Source organism: Aotus nancymaae, unplaced genomic scaffold (genome assembly GCF_030222135.1).
Source record: "Aotus nancymaae isolate 86718 unplaced genomic scaffold, 86718_ANA_hifiasm-v0.15.2.pri h1tg000058l, whole genome shotgun sequence".
NCBI lineage: Eukaryota > Metazoa > Chordata > Mammalia > Primates > Aotidae > Aotus > Aotus nancymaae.
In genome coordinates this window covers 33,856,690-33,875,000 of record NW_026988472.1, presented here as the reverse complement: position 1 = coordinate 33,875,000, position 18,311 = coordinate 33,856,690, and the positions used below count along the sequence as shown (strand labels likewise).

The 18,311-nt window shown below is 38.7% G+C and overlaps 1 protein-coding gene across 3 annotated transcripts in view; it reads left to right on the top strand.

Moving 5' to 3' along the window:
* The window catches only part of POLA1 (DNA polymerase alpha 1, catalytic subunit), a 304,555-nt gene that overhangs the window by 234,382 nt on the left and 51,862 nt on the right, over positions 1–18,311 (top strand). For 2 of the 3 annotated variants that reach the window (XM_012448860.3, XM_012448859.3), the window contains one exon: positions 262–358. The exons of the other annotated variant lie outside the window; for it this stretch is intronic. In XM_012448860.3, the coding sequence (XP_012304283.1) occupies positions 262–358 (97 nt within the window). The remainder of the gene's footprint in view (positions 1–261; positions 359–18,311) is intronic. 3 annotated transcript variants of the gene reach the window in all.

Below are 18,311 nucleotides of genomic sequence, written 5' to 3'. Positions count from 1 at the left end.
GACAGCAGGGGTAATCAGTCTGCAGCTTCGCAAGTAGTCATCTATGATCGAAGTGGCAGGATTTATTCTAAATTATGAAAGGTATATATGCTATCTAAGAGGGACAAACCATTAGTATGATTCTGCCCTTCTTACCCCCTTTCTTTAAAAAATGCTGCTTGATAGAGAAGTTGAAAGTAGGGGATACACTCTGCTGAGAGTGATCTCCATCACTTCCCCCTTCCCAATAGTAGTATTCATTTATTTTCTGTTATATTACAGTATTCTGACAAGTCCCTGTACACCCAGCTGTGCTTTTACCGGTACATTTTTGATGTGGAGTGTGCACTGGAGAAACTTACTACTGATCATGAGAAAGGTACGTTAAAATACTGTAATTACCTTTGAGTTTAAAGTGGAAATTTGCATCATAAAAGCCAGACCTACTGTGTCAGGCTGTTCACGCAGCATCACATTGCTGTCTCAGAAGCAGGCCGTGGGGGCCTATCTGAACACAGGGATCCCCTGCGTGAGGGGCGGCAACATAGGAATCCCCAGCTTTGGCCCCCACAGCCTGTTTCACATTGTTCTCTATTAAAGCAAGGCTTTGGGGGAGGAACAGTACAAAAACGACTCTTTAAATGCTATATTTTGAAAACGCTATTTTCTACAGAGTTTAGTAATTGTAATAAAGTAAGCATAGGCAACGTGATCATTGGGCCTACAAAAACCAGATATTACCACAAAAAAATAGACCTGGAGTGTGTCTCTGCTGTTCGCTAAAAGCCTGGGTTCATTTTGAGAGAGGGATGGGGTAGAGTTCCTTTACTGGCTGCATCCTAAGAGAGTGTATAGGCGCCTCAGCCCATACAATCAGGTGTTTCCTTATACAAGACTTGCAGGCACTGTGGGACTTAGTGGGTCTGGGGAAAGCTTTGTTACGTAACTTAAAGTATTTGAAAATGTATGACAACTGCATGTTTTTTTCTCCTACCTGAAAATCACATTGACAACTTTTCCATTACCTGTGAAAAATAAAAAAGGCAAATTTATACATTTTTCTTATTAGTTACCTACAGAGTGTTTATGTTGTTTGTCAGCAAATATCAATTCAACGTTTCGTTGGTCGGTATTAGGACTGGAAACAACCACAGTGACATAAAAAACCTACAAATATTGCTAGATTTCCCCACATAAGAATCCCCATGCTGCCCTTGATTTGGTCTCACTGTTTTTCATTCCAGTCATAATTGACTTGTTTTTCCATCCACAAGATTGGCTGGAAATTATTTTTTAAATACCTTGACTTATTTGATTTTGCTGTCCTTGGAGAGAAAACATTTTACAACTGATGGAGAAGCTGGTTCAGACATAAGTATCTTATCTTTAGACGTTCAACAAGGACTTGGGCTATCTCCACAGCATGTTTTCCATGAATTAGTAAAATTTATACAGAGAAGAAATTTTTTCTATTAATAACTAGGTTTTAGAATTTTATTCATGGCTAATGTCTAGCCCATATATACTTGTAATATCATTTACAGCTGTTTTTCTTTTATCCCCAAGGGACCTTTCCTAAAGACAGTTATGACTCAAGAAAATTAAGTACTGATTATCTGAACGAGTTGTCTGTTTCTATCAGGTCTGTTACCTCTTTCTGGATATCAGTATATTAGAACCTGTTCCCCCATTCTTTTTTTTTTTTTGAGACAGACTCTTAATCTGTTGCCCAGTCTGGAATGCAGTGGCACAGTCTCAGCTCACTGCAGCCTCCGCCTCTTGGGTTGAAGTGATTCTCCTGCCTCAGCCTCCCAAGTAGCTGGGATTACAGGCATGTGCCACCATACTCGGCCAATTCTTGTATTTCTAGTAGAGATGGAGTTTCACCATATTGGCCAGGCTGGCCTCAAACCCCTGACCTCAAGTGATCTGCCCATGTTGACCTCCCAAAGTGCTGGGATTATAGGCGTGAGCTACTGTGCCTGGCCACCCTGTTATTTCTTTCTGAATCTATCCATCCTAGATTGATTTCTATTTGTTATTTGAGGAGAAAGAATCCTCTTCGTATACAGCTCTAAAATTCTTATCTGAGAAGCAGAATCAGTCTTTTATGATCAGCAGTTTTCAAAAAGTCTGGCAACTCTTGGAGGCATGTAGAGCAGTGATCTGGAAAGTCACTAGGGATTTAGCCCAACCTCTTAGAGGACATTGAGAAATGCACGTTACACCCGCAGAAAATAAAAGGAAATAAGTAGCTGCTTAGAAGCCTCTTGCTTGGCTAAAAGGGAAAAGTATTAACAGGATCTGTACATTCAGAATTGACTGTAGTCCCATTTCACAATTTTAAGAATCAGCACACTTTTTTGTTGTTTGTATCTAATAATATACTAACCAGCAGTTCGGGGCAAAAATGGCACTGAGTTATTAATGGGTTCTTTTACATGTCAGAGGGCTAAAGAAAGTAAGATGAGACGAGTAAAAAATACATGTGACTGAAAGAACTTCATGAAATGTTCCAAGAGCCTTTTTTGTTTTATTTAGTGAATTTTATCTGTTGAAACTCTTTGAGTTTCTTGCTGTTTATTTATTATTCCTAAATTACAGTTTGGGAATGAGTGAATTAGCTAAAATTTACATGTTCCGGGCATTTTCAAGTCATGCAGTAATGCTAAGTGGTATTAGGGTATTCATAAGTGGTGGGATATAAACCAAAACGTGGGGGCACACTTCGCAATGGTCCAAGAGTAGAGATTTCCTAACACATGACATCTGATAAGCCCTCTCCTAAGAATCACCTGGGACATATTAGAAGTCCAAATCCTTAGATTCTATGCCCACAGATTCTAATTCAGAAGATGTAGGGGGTAGAGCTTAAGAAGCTATAATTTTTTTGAAAATTCCCCCAGATAATTCTAACGTGCAGCCAAGTTTGAGAACCCCTCTCCTGGGTACTTTAAATACATAGTTGGATAGTTTCTAAATAAAAGAGAATTGAAGGCAAGTTATAGTCCATAGGAAACAATGGGGAACAAGAATTTTCTTACAGTCGAGAGGTGAGCAATTATAGAGGAAAACGCCATAAATTTAAAATAATGCAACACATAAAATTGACTTCTCACTTTATAAGTTGGAGTGAATTCACTTTTGATTTGCTATTCAAGGGAGACTGGCTATAAAAATGAGTTTAAAATGTAAGGGAACCAGAGGGCAAATATATTTATTCAATTTGGACCACGGCCAGAACACCAGTAGATGTTAACATCAAAAGTCCTATGAAAAATGACAGTTGTTACACACGGTTATATTATTGAGAATGGAGTCTAAGTGTCTTCTGTCAACAAGTGCCCTGTAACTGGTGTGTGAAGTATTTACTGTAGACTATCCTTTACTGTCAGTACCTAGCAACATTTCCTTCACTAAGATTGTTTTACCATTTCCATCATAAAGCCCATATTTTAAGGGTTGTAACTGGATGGTGGTTTTAATTTTTGTTTGAAACTTGGCAATTTGACTTAGAAAAACACGTACAAATTATTTCAAAGAGGTTTATTTTTATGGTGAAAAGTAGCTCTTGTCAAAGCTTTTTCTGTGCTTTGCTTTCAAACGAAAGTTTACAGGCCATTAGTCCATAATGTGAATTAACCCCATTTGATATTTTTTCCTTTCCTTTAAAATGGTAAAGGACTGTTATTCACGTTGGTGAAGTGTTTACTGCATATTTGCTGTAACTGCATTACATTTTTAAAATCTTATTTCTGCGGGACTTTGGCATTATTATTGTAACTGCTCCAGAATGTACACAGATGGCATAATGGATTCAAAGGCGGTTTTACGGGAACATAGGGGCAATCTATGAAGCAAAAATCCATTTCCAGGATGGCAGCATGAAATGGCCCCATTTGACTGCCTCATCTCATGGCACCTTGCCTGAGTAGGGGTAGGTGAACAGTTTAGGGGAAACCTGAATCAGTTCAAATCTTTACCCAGTTATCTGAATTATTAAGTCTGCTTAAAAATGCAGGAAGAAAAAAGTCTCATAGTTTTCTCAACTGAACCTTTGTTGTTGTTTATTCAGCAGTAGTAAAAACTATTTCTATATAGTTTCTATTATGTGTTGAGTGACATTCTTCATTGCAGAGGAACAAAGGTGGATGGCCAACACTCTCTGCCCTGGAGGAGCTTAGAATCTGTTGAGGAAAGACAGATTCAGCAACAACTAACTGTAGTATGGCCTGAATGTCACCACCAGTATGGTGAAATTATTTTGTAAACAAAGAGAGGGAGCCACTAACTGCCGTTTCACTTCAGTGTTTGATCTTTCTTTATTTCTAGAAAGAAACATTTTTTGTTTCTGGGCTTGCTCAGCAGATGTTTCTCTCCTCTTATTCTGTGTCAGCTATTTGTAGTAAGACAGTGTATTTGTTTGCTAGGACTGCTGTAACAAAGTACCATGGATGGGGTGGCTTAACCAACTATATTTCCTCGCATTTCTGGAGGCTATAACTCTGAGACCAAGGTGTCAGCAGGGTTGGTCTCTCCTCAACTTCTTTTTTTTTTTTTTTTTTTGAGATGGAATCTAGATGGAGTCTGTTGCCTGGGTTGGAATGCAGTGGCGTGATCTCAGCTCACTGCAAGCCCCGCCTCCCGGGTTCAAGCGATTCTCCTGCCTCAGCCTCCTGAGTAGCTGGGATTACAGGTGTGTACCACCACGCCCAGCTAATTTTTGGGTTTTTAGTAGAAACGGGGTTTCACCATATTGGTCAGGCTGATCTCGAACTCCTGACCTTGTGCTTCGTCCGCCTCGGCCTCCCAAAGTGCTGGGATTACACGTGTGAGCCACCATGCCTGGGCAGGTCTCTCTTCAGCTTCTAAAGGGCTGTCTTCTCCTAGTGTCTTTCCTCTGTACCTAATTTCCTCTTCTTATGCTGACACTGGTCATACTGGATTGGGTCCCATTGTAATGACCTCATTTTAACGTAATTCTTTAAAAGCCTGATACAGTCCATTCTAATACAGTCCACTCCAGATACAGTCCCAGTCTAAGGTACAAAGGGTTAAGACTTCAACCCACCTTCAGTATGAATTTTGGGGGGACACAAGTCAGTTCAGAACTGATTATCTACTTGAATTTCTTCATAAATCCCGTTGAACACATTGCATTTGTCTCTGCCAGAACTGGAACACTAGAATGTAGAATTCTGTTGAAGACAGAAATTGGAGTTGCAGCATAGCGGCTAGCTAAAAGATGACGATTTACTCATAGGAGAAGTATACAGTGGGAAGCTTGACTTCTCAACAGGAGTCTCTTTAGGCCTAGATGGACTGCTTCAGGTCACCCTGTTTCTCGCAAAGGGCTGTGGGCAGCCTTAAGTGCCCCAGCCTCTGAGTTGCACCTGCAAAGATTGCAGTTTTCTTGCTCACCTCAACCGGGTGAAATCCCACAGTCACTTCCCCTCTTGAGCCTCACATGCTTTCTTTTCTTTTTTTTTCTTTCCTTAAACTTTTCAGTTTCTTGTTGTCTCTTTTCTTCTGTCTTTTCTTTAGGCCTTGTGGTAACATCTGTAGGCAGTTGTGTTTCCTAACATGCCACCTAGAAGAACTAGGCTGCCCCTTTATAAGGTACTTTATAGATTCCTTTTGTCCTTTCACGTGTATAACACAAGTCCTTACAGTAGTCCCGTGAGGCAGCAGTGGATTGTGCTCATTATATTGAGGAAGAAATTAAAGTTACTAAAGTTCCTTGACATTTTCAGATTTAATGCCTGTCGCTTGAACTCTTTGCAAGTGATACTAAAGGTAGGTAACATGTTGTGTGTGTTATTTTGCTGATGCCAAATGTGAATTGAACTGAAAGAATATCCAGTCACTTAACTAATGAGTGAGCCAAGCCAGCTACTCCTCACCCACACTGCCACAGGGTCCTGTTCTGTGTTCCCCATCAGTTAAGTAGTTATACTCATGAACTGGTAATAATTCTATTACTTTGTGGAAAATGGTCTCCAAAACAAAAACAACAGCTAGTAATGAAAAGGGTCTTAAAAGGTAGTGTTTTTTAAGCCAGAAAATAAGAGTTTTATAGAAGAAATGATATGCTTTAGTGTATATGGGAATTTGGAGATTTTGGAAAGTCCCAAGATGGGTTCCATTTCAGTTTTCTGCTATATTTCCCGAACTGTTAAAGTGAAAGCAGGCAAGTTTTATCATGAAAGTAGCCCTGTAGTCCTCTCTAAGCTAATTGACATCTTAGAATTTACTTGGTTAAATCCTTGCAAAATATCTTTTTTTTTTTTTTGAGACGGATTCTTGCTCTGTCACCAGGCTGGAGTGCAGTGGCTCAATCTTGGCTCACTGCAACCTCTGCCTCCTGGGTTCAAGCGATTCGTCCGCCTCAGCCTCCCGAGTAGCTGGGACCACAGGTGCGTTCTACCACGCCCGGCTAATTTTTTTGTATTTTTTTTAGTAGAGACGGGGTTTCACCGTGTTGGCCAGATTGGTCTCCATCTCTTGACTTTGTGATCCGCCCACCTCAGCCTTGCAAAGTGCCGGGATTACAGGTATAAGCCACCGCGCCCAGCCACAAAATATTTTTTAAAAGACTGTGTCAAGGGGCCGGGCGTGGTGGCTCACGCCTATAATCCCAGCACTTTGGGAGGCCGAGGCAGGTGGATCACGAGGTCAAGAGATCGAGACCATCCCGGTCAACATGGTGAAACCCCGTCTCTACTAAAAAATACAAAAATTAGCTGGGCATGGTGGCACGTGCCTGTAATCCCAGCTACTCGGGAGGCTGAGGCAGGAGAATTGCCTGAACCCAGGAGGCGGAGGTTGCGGTGAGCCGAGATCGTGCCATTGCACTCCAGCCTGGGTAACAAGAGCGAAACTCCGTCTCAAAAAAAAAAAAAAAAAAAAAAAAGTAAATAGAAATTCACTTGAGCATTTATTCGTTCTTCTTAAAATTATATTTTTTATAGTCGTACAATTTTCTTTAGAAAACTAGATTTTAAGATAGGTAACTGTAAACTTCATTTTTTATTTCATTTTCTTACAAATAAAAAATGATATGAGTGTTTTTAAAAATTGTTTTTTCTTTGATTAAGGGAATTTTTATGGTAGGAGGCTCTGACTTGACAGTTCAGAACATAGTTAGCTATCTGTTTCTTATAAAGAAGTGATTGTAGAAATACATAAAGAATTTTGGTAAGAGAAAAGTGGTTTGCATAATCTTGAGCTTCTGGGGGTTGTTATTGTTAGATATTACATAGTTTTAATATTTAATGCCATAAGGAAATACAATATAATGATAAAATACAAAACTAGGTAACTTATGATTCTAATTTGTGGTGTATGTGTAAGGTAAAAAATTTAGTAAGAAACAGTAGAATTTGTTATAGTTGTTATCTCTAGGTGGATTATAGATTTTCTTTTAATAATTTTATGTATTTTCTGAGTTATATACTCTGAGCATGTACTGCTCTTACAACACACAAAAAATATAATCACTAAAATGTCATAGAGAATTTTACTCAACTTCAAGTAATTACCCAAATAATTTCACAATTGAGGGAAAAAGTAATATAAAAATGAACTCAAACCAGCTTTTTTTCTCCATGTGTTTTTTTCCAAGTCAAACCTAAGGCCTTGTTACTCCAAGTGTAACTCCAAGTGTGATCAGTATCCCAGCAGCATAGGCATCACCTGGGAGCTTGTTAGAAATGCAAAATATCAGACCCTCCCCAGACCTACTGCTTCAGCATCTGCATTTTAACAAGATTCCCAGGTGATTCCTCCATGTGTTAAAGTTTGAGAAGCTCTGATCTAAGACACTCTCTCCTCTTTATAACTAAAGCCTGCTTCCATTTTATTCATTCATTGATTGGGGCCATTCCTTTGGTAAACCTTTAAAACGACAACTATGCAGGCTACAGAAGGACTACCCAAGTTTAAGGTAGAATTCATATCACAACCTGGCCTTTTGAAATGTTTTCATTAAGCTAAAAATGCAGTGGCCTGACAAGAGCTAAGAGAGGTAAAAAGGAAAAAAGTATGAGTTCTTACACTTTGTTTCTTCGTAACCGGACAGAACAAAGAAGAAGTAAATTAGGATTTTCAAAATAGCTTTCAGCTTTTTAAGATTAGTGGCTTATAAAAGGACTGAGGCGGGGCACTGTGGCTCAGGCCTATAATCCCAGAACTTTGGGAACACTTTGGTGGGTGGATCACGAGGTCAGGACTTCAAGACCAGCCTGGCCAGCATGGTGAAACCTGGTCTCTACTAAAAATACAAAAATTAGCTGGGCATGGTGGCACGTGCCTGTAGTCCCAGCTACTCAGGAGGCTAAGGCAGAAGAATCACTTGAACCCAGGAGGCGGAGGTTGCAGTGAGCTGAGATCGCACCACTGCCCTCCAGCCTGGACAACAGAGTGAGACTCAATCTCAAAAAAAAAAAAAAAAAAAAGAATTGGAGTGTAGTTCTACACCCACTTCATGTAAGGGCCACTCTTATGTGCCCAGAGTAAAGTTTGACCCTATCACTACATTCTGGACCTCATTACAACATTGATTTAGCAATGTTTTGTAAAGATTTCAAGGCATTCAACTAGATTCTTTTAATGGAAATAAGAGTCTGTTTCTTAAATGTTGCTACTGAAAAGTTTAATTTGAAAGTTTCTTCTTCCTCTGTCACTGACTTTTCTGTGATGTTTTAATACTCACTACAAGAATGAGAAAGTTGGTATTGTCCAATGGCGGCAGCATGGAGCCTGCTAACACTGGTTTATTTTTCTCTATGGATACTGCCTGCTTTTTGTTTTAACTCAAGGTAACTTTACAATGTGACAGAAGAGAAACTACATTTTCCAGGAAATGGTCACTTTAGTTGCTTTGCCCATAAGTAGAAGCATCTTGTCTCTGTACATTTTTTGCCATTTTCTTCAAGGTAACTAAGTTAGTATATGAAAGTTGCCGTATTTTGGAGCAGCAAAATTCCAGGTTCTAATTATGTGTATTTAAGCCCATTTCTGTAAATATGCACTCAACGTTTGCACTTTTATGTACAAAGAGACTTAGAGGCTTGCTATGATAACAGATGTGTTACTCGTTCTATAAAATCATTTCCCATTATATCTTTTTAGTGGGCAAGTTCCTTTCCCCTTTTATAGTGGCAGGGACAGCAACACAAGGGCTCTGTGGTGATAATGTGGTGATAATGTGGTTGATGGTCTGCATTTGCAAATTGTATTGTCATTTTTTTAGTAGGAAAAACCTGATAAGATTTTTTTCATGTACTTCTTAAAAATATGCTTCTATCACCAATGACGAAAAAAATGAAACAATTCTCAAGCAGTTAAGCCATAATGTGAGCTAATCACTTTATTTTGAAGAAAAGTATTTTTGAGCATTTGAGCTAGTGAATTTACTTTTAAAATGTATTGTGCTTACACAGTAGATGGTTTTATTTCCATGATGTTTTTTACTACATAATTATACATCTTAATTACGTAATTACTATCATAATTATTATGTAATTGCATGTACTTCCACTAATTACAAAATCAGGAAGTGTAATTATCTAGTAAAAACTTTATGAAATTTCATGCACTAAAAGTTACTTAAAAGGCTATTCCAGTGGTCTGGTGGAAGGCTTTCCATGGTTAATCTTCTTAGTCATGACTTTAATTTAGAGCTTGAACTCATAGGCCAGAACAAGGATAACTGCCAACAGACCAACACTAAACTGAGTATTGTGATATAGGTAAGATAGACTTTGTCCCTTGTATTTAAGACGTCGGTCGGACATGGTGGCTCACGCCTGTAATCCCAGCACTTTTGGGAGGCTGAGGTGGGCATTTCACGAGGTCAGGAGATTGAGACCATCCTGGCTAACACAGTGAAACCAATGTCTACTAAAAATACAAAAAATTAGCCGAGCATGGTGGCACACGCCTGTAGTCCTAGCTACTTGGGAGGCTGAGGCAGGAGAATCACCTGAACCTGGGAGGCGGAGGTTGCAGTGAGTAGAGATCACGCCACTGCACTTCAGCCTGGACTACAGTGCAAGACTCTGTCTCAAAAAGAAAAAAGTCAGAGAGCATTTTAATTTTTTTGTGACTACAGAGTGTGGTAAGAATAATATCTAAATGTTTGAGGTAGGTACCACAAAAAGTGTCAATGGAAAGGGCAGTTCTTTCTTAGGAAAGAATTGATTAATAGAATGAACAAGGCATTTACATTACAGCCCAGTCTTCTATAATTCTATAATGTGAGTGGCTTATTTAATAGCTATCTCTGCCTATTATTATTTATGTAATAATAATTGCTATTATTATTAATAGCAATAATAATAATATTTAATTTTCTGTTTCTTCAGTTTGGAGAAGGTATTTTTCCAGTTTGTGTTTGTATTTACTAGATGTGAGCAAATGTATCAGGAAAGCATACTCCTTTCTACTACTTGATGTCAAAAGCAGCTTTTGAGACATAAACATAAGTGCACAGACATGTAACATCAGACCCTAAATACAGAAGGTTTAATTCAATAAAGCTATGATGCCTTTACCATTCAAAACGACATAAAAATTGCACAGTGAAACAATAGTCATGACAGCAAATTAGATATGACATCTAAATTACACTACAAAGAGAAATCCCAGAACCATTTTTGGTCTGTAGGAGTCTATTTTAGCCCAGGTTTAAAACCCAATCTAGAGGCTCTGCTTTATTGTCTAAGTAGGGTAATATTGTAGAAGACTAATTGGAGGTTGGTTGAATTAATTGCACATTAATTAGGAAAGGGCTTGTAATATTCATGGCAGGGAAAAGAGTAGATGCTTTAAGTATCATGATAGAATGTACTATGAGTTTCAGGAATAATATTAAATTATCAGTATTTGTGTAATAACTGTATAATCTATTACAACATGACCTAAATCAAGCCCTTGGGGTTAGATACAGGTATACTAATTTCCCCTCCAAAATTAGTGCTTTTTACTAGAAATGTATTGAAACAGCCACTTAAAATATGTGAGTTATTGCTTTTAAAAATGTACCCTTACACATTAAAAGGTTCAACTCTGTAGTCTTAGAAGGAGAAGACATTTGTATTTTTCTTAAAACTTTCTAAAGAAACGCTCATTGTGGTATTACCAGTTATTGAATTTGTGACTTTTTATACTAGCTAAAATTTCCAATAAATGTGATTTTTTTTTTAAAGTCAGTGAAAGGTATGAAAATGCCAGTCCCATTTGGTTCAGGCAAATTAGAGGATTTATATTTATCCAGAATTGTTTCATGGTCTCAGAGATGTTTGGGATTTAAACAGATTTAGTCTGACTCTGCTATTTTTCTCTAGTAGTTAGGGGTTATTTTAAAATTGCATATTCTTTTCCTCTTGGGAATCTTTTCTCATTTGCTTAGCCCAGAATTTAATGTCTTAATCATTTCTTATTTGCCTTAACTCTATTGTGATAACATTTCTTCTCATGGTTTCAGAAGTGTTTGTGTTCCCTCTGTGAGACAGCACTGCCTCTCACGTTTTCTCTTAATCTTCTGTTTTTGTTTTGGTGGTTGGTATTTTTTGTTTGTTTTTTACCAGTGTTTGTGCCATACCAGAAAAGCCCTTAATGGTTAAAAGCAAAGTGTTTACTTAAGTCCTCATCTTTTCAATTATAATACAGATTTAATTTTGAAACTGACATTGTTTTGTTTTGCTTTGCTTTCTTGCTTTTCATATGAATTGGCATATGTCTTCATTATCCTCTATAATTCTTGATAAATTTTTCATAATTATCTAAGGGAATCAACCGTAACTTTTGAAGTCTAATAATGTCCTTGTGGCCAGGCGCGGTGGCTCACACCTGTAATCCAGCACTTTGGGAGGCCAAGGTGGGCAGATCACCTGAGGTCAGGAGTTCGAAAACCAGCCTGACCAACATGGAGAAACCCCGTCTCTACTAAAAATACAAAGCTAGCCGGGCGTGGTGTCTCATACCTGTAATCCCAGCTACTCAGGAGGCTGAGACAGGAGAATTGCTTGAACCCGGAAGGCGGAGGTTGCAGTGAGCCAAGATCGTGCCATTGCACTCCAGCCTGGGAAACAAGAGCTTAACTCCATCTCAAAAAACAACAACAACAAAATGTCCTTGTGATGTCTCCAGTAACCCTGTAGGCACAGGCCAAGAACTGATGTTGATTTTCACATTATTTATTAATCAGTGCCATTTATTATTTTATGCTATACTATCTTGTTCATGTAATGCTACGCTTCATATACAAAGGATCATCAATTTGACTCATTCTTAAACCAGTTCTTCCTGTAGTTGTCATGAATTGATTTAGATCCATCTGCATTCTCTTACCTTGTGGCTAACAAGACAGTAACTAGACAGACTTAGTGGCCCATCATTGTGTTAAATTAACATTGACTACATTCTCCCTGTATAAAGGCTCTTAGAAACCTTTCTCTACTTGGCCTGTGAGCTCAGCAAGCCTTAGCACCGTGCCCTGGAGCTTAAGGCTTAAACCAGTACATAGAAAAATTTGCTGGCTCATTTTAGACACTGATGTACTTTTCTTAAGAAATTATTATAATTTCAAATAGGGTCACAAAAGCAGGTGTGTGTGTAAGTCTGTTACTCTGTCCCCTCTTTGTGCCCTGCACCTTCACCCAGCTTATTCAGTGAATATGTATTATTGAGTCTCTGTCCTATATGATATTACTTCTGGAAGTCCTAATACTTCTGACTGATTGCTTATTCGTGCATTCACCTCTAAATGCCTCCTTTTTATAGGACTTTTGTGGAGAACATTCACAGCCATTATCTTTTACATTTTCCAGACAATTCCATTGGATACGGGTATGTAGTTGACAATTTTCAGATGAGAAACAACTCCAAAAGGATGAATGACTCTCCCAAAGTAGCAAAGCTTAGAAGTGTCAGAGCCTGGTTTTTATTTCTGCTGTATCACAGCTGCCCTGTTCTTAATCTATTAGGGAAACTTCAGCCTGAAGACAAATAACTCAAATACAAGGGAATGGTATGAATTGCTGAGGGATCTCAGCATATACCTCAGGGAAGGTTTCTTGGTGGAGATTTCCTGAGTTGGGCCTTAAAGAGTGTGTGAGATTTTAATAGGCACAGATGCAGATATGTAGTCTGAGACTTAAGTTTTGCCTTTCTCACTTTTCTTTAAGTGCTCTATTTAGCTTGCTTTTATAAAGGAATAACCTCGTTTGACAAATGCATCATGATTTGAAAGCATGTCTGAATTAGAAGTTTAGTCTAAAAGTGCTTATTAAGAGGCAAAGCTTTAAACTCAGAACTGTAAGCTTGAAGGGTATTATTTTTTCCCTCTGTCACCTGGGCTGGAGTTCAGTGGCATGATCTCTGCTCACTGCAGCCTCCACCTCCCGGACTCAAGCGATCCTCCTACCCCAGTCGCTTGCCCCCAGTAGCTGAGATTACAGGTATGTGCCACCACACCCAGCTAATTATTGTATTTTTTTGTAGAGATGGGGTTTTGCCATGTTGGCCAGGCTGGACTCCAGCAATCCATCCGCCTTAGCCTCACAAAGTGCTGGGATTACAGGCATGAGCCACTGGGCCCGCTGTCCTTGAAGGGTATTCTCTCTTCACTCACCACTCTCCACTGTAACCAGTGGTGGTGCTTTGAAAGAAATTGATCCATCCTACAGGATACATCTGTCAAAAGTGTATCAAAATGTTTTTCTATCTTAAATAATTTAACTGAGAATATAATAATCTAAGTATTTTGACATGAGAATGTTAGATACTGTGATATATCCACTTATCTTAAAACAGACGTCTTTAACGATAAAGAAAAGGAGTGTGGTAAGACAAAACAAAATAGAAATTGGAATTAAATGGGATGACTGACAGACCAAACCAGTTTTATTTAGACAACAAAAATTAAAGTCATGTTAGCATTATGATGAAAAAATGTAAAATGTTTTAAAGCATGGCTAATTTTTTGTTGTGTTTTGTTTTTTTGCTAATATTATGGTGAAAGTTTAAGCATGTAAGACCTGTTTATGAAGTAAATGTTTACTGATGAACTAATTCTTCAAGTTTATTGGTATATAATAATTGTCTTACCAAAAAATGTTGATGCTGAAAAGTCAGTAAAATCCACGATAAAAGAAAGACTGTGAACATTAGTCTGTCTATACGAAATTATTCAACAGAGTGCATTCTGGTCTCCGTCAGTGAAAGCTTTATCACTTTTAACAAATAAGCTACAGTAAATTTATTAGTATGCTACAAAGAAATTTTCAAAATAATTAAGACTTAAACTACACTTGTCAAAATAAATGAATGAAATACAATTTTGAATCATCTTTCTTCACTTATTGCTCATTTGCATAATTCAGTAACTTACACAGGAGTCTTTCAGTCATTGGTGTGAATTAGCAAGGTTCTGCTATTCCTTGTTGTACGGCAGGAATTACACTACCATGTAATTAGCTATTCCAGACATGGACTAACGGGAAATACCAAAGGGCATAGCAAAATCTAAAGAGACAAGGCAAGGAATCTAAAGACAAGAGACAATCAAAGACACCCAACAAACTCAAGCTGGTAGACCACAGGGAATTTTGAATGAAGCCTCTTAATTTATTTTGAGAATAAGAAATCAGTAGTATGAGAGAAATCTCAACAAGATTAGCTGACTAAGCCTACTTAAAAAAAATATCTCTATAGTGCATGGTGCGCCAGGTTAACCACTCCTGTTTGTTAGTCTGTATACAGCTCAACAAATAGGCGGCAAAGCTTTTCATGGGTATATAGTGGCTTTCCATTGAAGTTTTCACTCTTTGAAGGAGGTCATTTATACCAATGAGATCTGTAGATGCAAATTGCTTTCCCTATATGTGAGGGGTCATTCCTTTCACAGCCAGCTTGCTCATCTGTTTTATAAAGGTTTTGTTATTTTTGTACTGCTCCCAAAGGAATTATGGGAATTATGCCCCCTGCCCCCCATCTAACTTAGCATCCAAATCTTTTCCCTCCAGCTCTGTGAAACTTTTGTGTGTTGATCTTTGGAAACAAAACAAGCGGTTAGCGGCAGCCTTTAACTCTGAATCAGGAAACTTTTTTCCTTCTTTCAACCTGAAATATTATCTCTTTAGATTTGCCTTTCTTTCTCGCCTAATTCTAAGGAAATATCTTTTTCATTGCAGCAGAGTGCCACTGTAACCTGCTGTGGTCATTTGGGAATTCTTGGTAGCAGTGTCCTCAAAATGTCATTTTTAGTTTGGCTTAAATGATGTAAGCTCTAGGTACTGGAGGAACCGAAATGAGGGGATCAATTTAAGGGTTAGGTATGAAAACCTAACTTCTGATCTCATTACTGAAGTAAAGGGAAAGATGATATTTGTTTTTTGCCTAGGCTTTAAGGAATCGTACAAACATTCAAAAGTTCTAGTTTGTTGTGTTCAGGAGTTTTAGGAAGGAGGAGCTTCAGGCATACCATGTGAGTCCTCTGTAAATATTTGTTGTTTTGTTCCTTCCTTCCTCTAGCATTTGTTGAGCACCAAGGGCATTGGCCTGGGTTTCTCAAAAGCAATATAGGGTAGTGATTAAAAACTCAGGCTCTGGAGTGAGAATCCCAGCTGCAAGTTTTGGTTTTCCACCCCTTACTAGGTAAGTAACCTTGGAGTACATCTATAAAACAGGAAAGAAATAGCACCTACCTCAAAGGGTTCTAAATTCAGCAGGATAATATGGAAATAGGCTAATATGTAAAACGTCTAGGACATTAAACAGGCAATATGTAAAATGCTTAGGACAGTGCCTGGCACATAGTAAGCATGCAGTAAATGTCAGTTGGTTTTGTTACTTCTGAGAAGAACACTTTGTCTGAACGACTATCTATTATAGTACTTAGCGTTACAACTATCTTTGAATTGGTTTCTGCAGCCTGTCATTGACCACGTTTTGTTCAGATTTGTATCCTCAGCATCTAGCACAAAACCAAACGTAGTAAGTGCTTGATTCATATTTACCAAATGGTTACAGTATGAAAAAAGCATGGTCCCTCTTCTGCAGGAGCTTAAAATGTATCTTGATAACTGTGTTTTGGTTTTCTTATCTATGGAGATAGCATCATGTCAGAAGTAACTTTAATTCTCAGTTTTCCATACTTAATGGAAGAAGTTGAAACACGAATAGTCCACAAGCTGGATTTCTGATTTAGTAGGGCCTAGGGTGGGGCCCAGGCGGCTGTGTATTTAAAAAGCTCTGCAGGTGATTCTGATGCACATCCACAGTGTTGAGAATCTCTGAGTTAGTGAAACTCTTCAAACTTTAATATTGCTTCTTGTCAAATATGCATTAAGTTTGACTTTGATATAGAAAGGGAGACTGGGTAGCATCTAGATAACAATTTAAACAGACAGTAGAAAGGAAAATGAAGTCAAACACAAGAATTATTTCCTAGATAAAGGAAGCATTTATGGTGCTGTATAAGCTAATATAGCATCAAAGATAAAGTGAAGAAAAATAGGCTAGGGAAAAGTAAGCAAGAAGGAACTGTTTTCTGGTAATGAGCAAACTGAAGATGAAATAAATGCATTTCAACAAAATTGGCTATAAAGCACATGTTATTTTCCCCATTAACTTGCATCATAAAAGAAAGAATGGGGCTGCCAGGGAGGTTGGGGGATCTTTCGAGGAGGCTAGGTAGATAACTGGGGAGGTGTTAAGGTGGAGGCTAACCCAAATGTGGTATTTAGGAGCTTCTGTGGTTTGGATTTCTGAGACCCTTCCCACCTCCTGTCCTTTTTTACTTAACCTTGACACTCAGCTGACTAGATCCTGGGTACATCAGCCTTCTGCAGCTTCATAATGTTGCCTGTCCTCCAAGTGGTCTGGAACAGAATGGTAGTAGTACAGGCTTTAGGAGAATATTCCTGTGTCCCATGCTCATCTCTTGGGCTTACCTGGGGTGTCCAGGCAGAAGAAATAGCTTGGCTGGCGTCACTTACCAGTTTTGAAATGCTGGAGCTATACGATAGTCTCAGATCACTCCCTTTTGCCTAGAAGGATTAGGACTGCACCTTGTTGGTACTCACAAATTAGAGGCTTCTCCAGTCCCTGAGCAGACCTTGACTCCACTGTGCCCACATCCTTCGGCTGGTGTGGTTTCCCTGCCTGGGTTAGCCAACCTCGACCCTGTCTCTGTTCATATTCTATTCATACTTTAAGGCCTCCCAGCCATAAGTGATCTCTTTGTCCTCTAAAACGCTGCAGTTCTTAAGCACTGTCCCTCTTACATTATAATTCTTTGAGGACAGGAATCATGCTTGATACATTATTGTATGTCTGATGGCAACTTCCTCATGATAGGAGCCTAATAAATGGTATGTTAAATTAATGTTTTCTATAATAGAGCACTTTCTGACTCCATCCTCTTTTCTCTGCTATTTACTTCCTATTATGCCCTTCAACTGTGTCACAAAAAATTTTCTATCCATGTTTCCATACATTCATCAAACATTTAGCCCATACCATCTCCTCTTCGACATGGACTTAGTTTCCCACCTTGTCTACTTTCTGACAATTACTAATAGAGTTGTGCTGTGATATCATGCATCTCCAGAAGATTACATAAATTCCAGCCTAGAAATTTCTTTGTTTAAATTTTTAGATTATATAAATCAAACTGATGCTCTGCCATATTAGTGAGATTGAGTTTGAAAGTCTAAAGTCATACTTCAAATGAGGACTGTCAACCCAGGCACACTCCTTTCCCTCCAGAATTTATATACGTATGATAACAGCTAGTTGTTTTCCCTGCAGAGTCTTCTCTCTCTTTTTTTTTTTTTTGAGACGGAGTCTCACTCTGTTGCCCAGGCTACAGTGCAGTGGCGCAATCATGGCTCACTACAGCCTTGACTCCCCAGGTTCAGGTTACCCTCCCACTTTATCCTTCTAGGTAGCTGTGACTGCAGGCATGTGCCACCATGCCTGGCTAATTTTTTTGTATTTTTTTTTTTAGAGGCAGGGTTTTGCCATGTTGCTCAAGCTGGTCTCGAACTCCTATCCACCTGCGTTGGTCTCCCAAAATGTTGGGATTACAGGCATGAGCCACCATGCCCAGCTGCCTGCAGATTTTTCTAGTGATTCACAGTTTTAGCTCTCCACTCCAGATGTGTTATTTGGTTGGCTAGCCTTTAATACATCTTGCATGTCTGGAGGCCAGCTCCAGAAAGCTCTTGTGAAGGTGGGAAGGTGAAGAACTGCTAAGAGACTTACAGACTGGTCTTCTCTTATCGCCCCATGTGACTCTCAGTTGAGGGGCATGCAGGCACACA